Source organism: Nicrophorus vespilloides, unplaced genomic scaffold, assembly GCF_001412225.1.
Source record: "Nicrophorus vespilloides isolate i.1.1-1 unplaced genomic scaffold, Nicve_v1.0, whole genome shotgun sequence".
Lineage (NCBI taxonomy): Eukaryota > Metazoa > Arthropoda > Insecta > Coleoptera > Silphidae > Nicrophorus > Nicrophorus vespilloides.
The window spans coordinates 350611-352556 of record NW_017100109.1 but is presented as its reverse complement, the minus strand read 5'-3'; the positions used below and the strand labels follow the sequence as shown (position 1 = coordinate 352556).

The following is a 1946-nucleotide window of genomic DNA, read 5'->3' as shown; positions in this document are numbered from 1 at the left end:
CTCCACTGTGTACTCATTAGGAGTGTTTGTTTTGGGATATATCCAATAATACCCGGTGCACAAAGTGCTCACAGAAATTTGTTGTTTACCTAACTACACGCAGGATCGCTGCTCGCCTAGCGCCGACGAGGCCAAGACTTCTTTTGAACAAACATTTCACGAATCCAAACTCAAGAACAAATACACAGAGAAACAAACGACCTGGTATATTTAAATCTAGACAACACATCCTAATCCCATACTGAAACTGAGAACAACAACAATTTTAAATAATTATAACCTTGAATAGAAGTAAATGATTAATTAATATTTGAATAAGAATTATTTGCAATTTGTTACATTATCATTGTTTAAATAAAAATATATCGCGTATGAAAGATAACATATTTTTCAAGTGATAAAAAAATGGTTAGAACATAATTTACATTTAAATTACCTACAGTCTATATTAATTATATAAAAAGGTAAGTTTAATCTCTTTATAACATATTTAATAAAATCTCATATTTTTTCTTCTTAGATTATCTCAATCTTGAAATAATAATTAAAATTAGCAATGAAACTGATCGACGTAGAAGGTTTTATGCTTGGCGAGAAAATCTTGGAGGTGAAAGATGCAATCCTGGAAATGGAGGTGCGAGATTCGGATATTTGGATATGCTCTTTCCCGAGATCTGGAACTACGTGGATGCAGGAAACCGTATGGATGATCGCAAACAATTTGAACTACGATAAGGCCAACAACGAAATCCTTCACATAAGAAGTCCTTTCTTAGAGTAATTATTAATATAAATATTTGCATTTGAATATTTTTTATTCTTTTTTTTTTCAGGATGCATCAAGTGCAGAATTGGAACAGAATTAAAGCCACGTTTCCAGACTCATTCAAAGGTATTGGAACATCTGTGGATTTGACGGACAAGTCTTCGGATCCTAGAGTTATTAAGACACATTTACCATGGCATTTGTTACCGAAGCAAATGCAAACGGGAGAAAAAAAACCTAAGGCATTTTAGGAATTAATTATAATTGATGTGTTTATGAAAGTTTGGTTTTGCAGATTGTGTTCGTTTATAGAGATGTAAGAGATGTGTGCGTCTCATATTATCATCATCTTAAAGTATTCGAGAACGCGTTTGGAGGCTTTGATGAATATGCTGAAACGTTTATGCAAGGCAAAGGTATTTATATTTATAAATTTATTGGAATTAGTTGGGATTGAATTTGTGCTTTGAGTGCTCTATGGTCCGTACTGGGAATACTTATCGGGCTTCGAGGATCGGCCCAACATGCTGACCGTTAGATACGAGGATTTGCGAAAGGACCTGAAGTCCGAGTTGTCGAGATTGGGAAAGTTCCTGGGGAAGCGATTGGACGGGGAGGCTCTTGATCAGCTGGCGGATCACCTGAGCTTCGAAGCGATGAAGAAAAATCCTGCTGTCAATCAGGAGAAATTGCTCGGATCCCTGAAGCCGGGCCAGGATTTCATCAGGAAAGGAATCGTGGGCGGTTATCGCGAAGTCTTCTCACTAGAACTTAATGCAAAATTCAATCGATGGATTGCACAGAATGAAAATAAAAATTAATTGTATTTTACAGTTCAACCACACCTCGTGGTTTTAATAATAATCATGATGGTAATAATAATAATAATCGGTTTTGCCAATGGCCAAATCCAATTACGGAATGCAGCTGGACGAAAAAAATGGAATGAAATCTAATTAATGTTAATACAATTTTCACAACGCGCAAAGCAAATTGGATTTGGCGATGCGGTTATGTTGTATTGCTCTGATGTATAAGCAGTGACAGGTCGTGTTGGAGTGTGTGTATGTGTGAGAGAGAGAAAGAGAGAGGACGAACTTGGCGTAATCATAGAAAAGGGGATAATCCTGCTGTTTTAATTATTCGTCCGGTTTTGCAGGACGAAAAGAAAGAATGGAAA

At 36.2% G+C, this 1946-nt stretch overlaps 1 protein-coding gene across 1 annotated transcript; it reads left to right on the top strand.

Moving 5' to 3' along the window:
* The first annotated feature begins 549 nt into the window (after positions 1-549).
* On the top strand, positions 550-1599 carry LOC108568383 (sulfotransferase 1C4-like). Its single transcript, XM_017929445.1, has 4 exons — positions 550-777; positions 834-1008; positions 1062-1182; positions 1238-1599. The coding sequence occupies exons 1-4, from the start codon at positions 557-559 to the stop codon at positions 1585-1587; spliced, it is 867 nt and encodes a 288-aa protein (XP_017784934.1). The 5' UTR covers positions 550-556; the 3' UTR covers positions 1588-1599.
* Positions 1600-1946: the final 347 nt, after the last annotated feature.

Coding starts and splice junctions, on each gene's coding strand:
- LOC108568383 (XM_017929445.1), top strand. CDS start 557: ATGAAACTGATCGACGTAGAAGGTTTTATGCTTGGCGAGAAAATCTTG. Junction 1,009..1,061: donor CGGGAGAAAAAAAACCTAAG/GCATTTTAGGAA, acceptor TTGGTTTTGCAG/ATTGTGTTCGTTTATAGAGA. Junction 1,183..1,237: donor AACGTTTATGCAAGGCAAAG/GTATTTATATTT, acceptor TTGTGCTTTGAG/TGCTCTATGGTCCGTACTGG.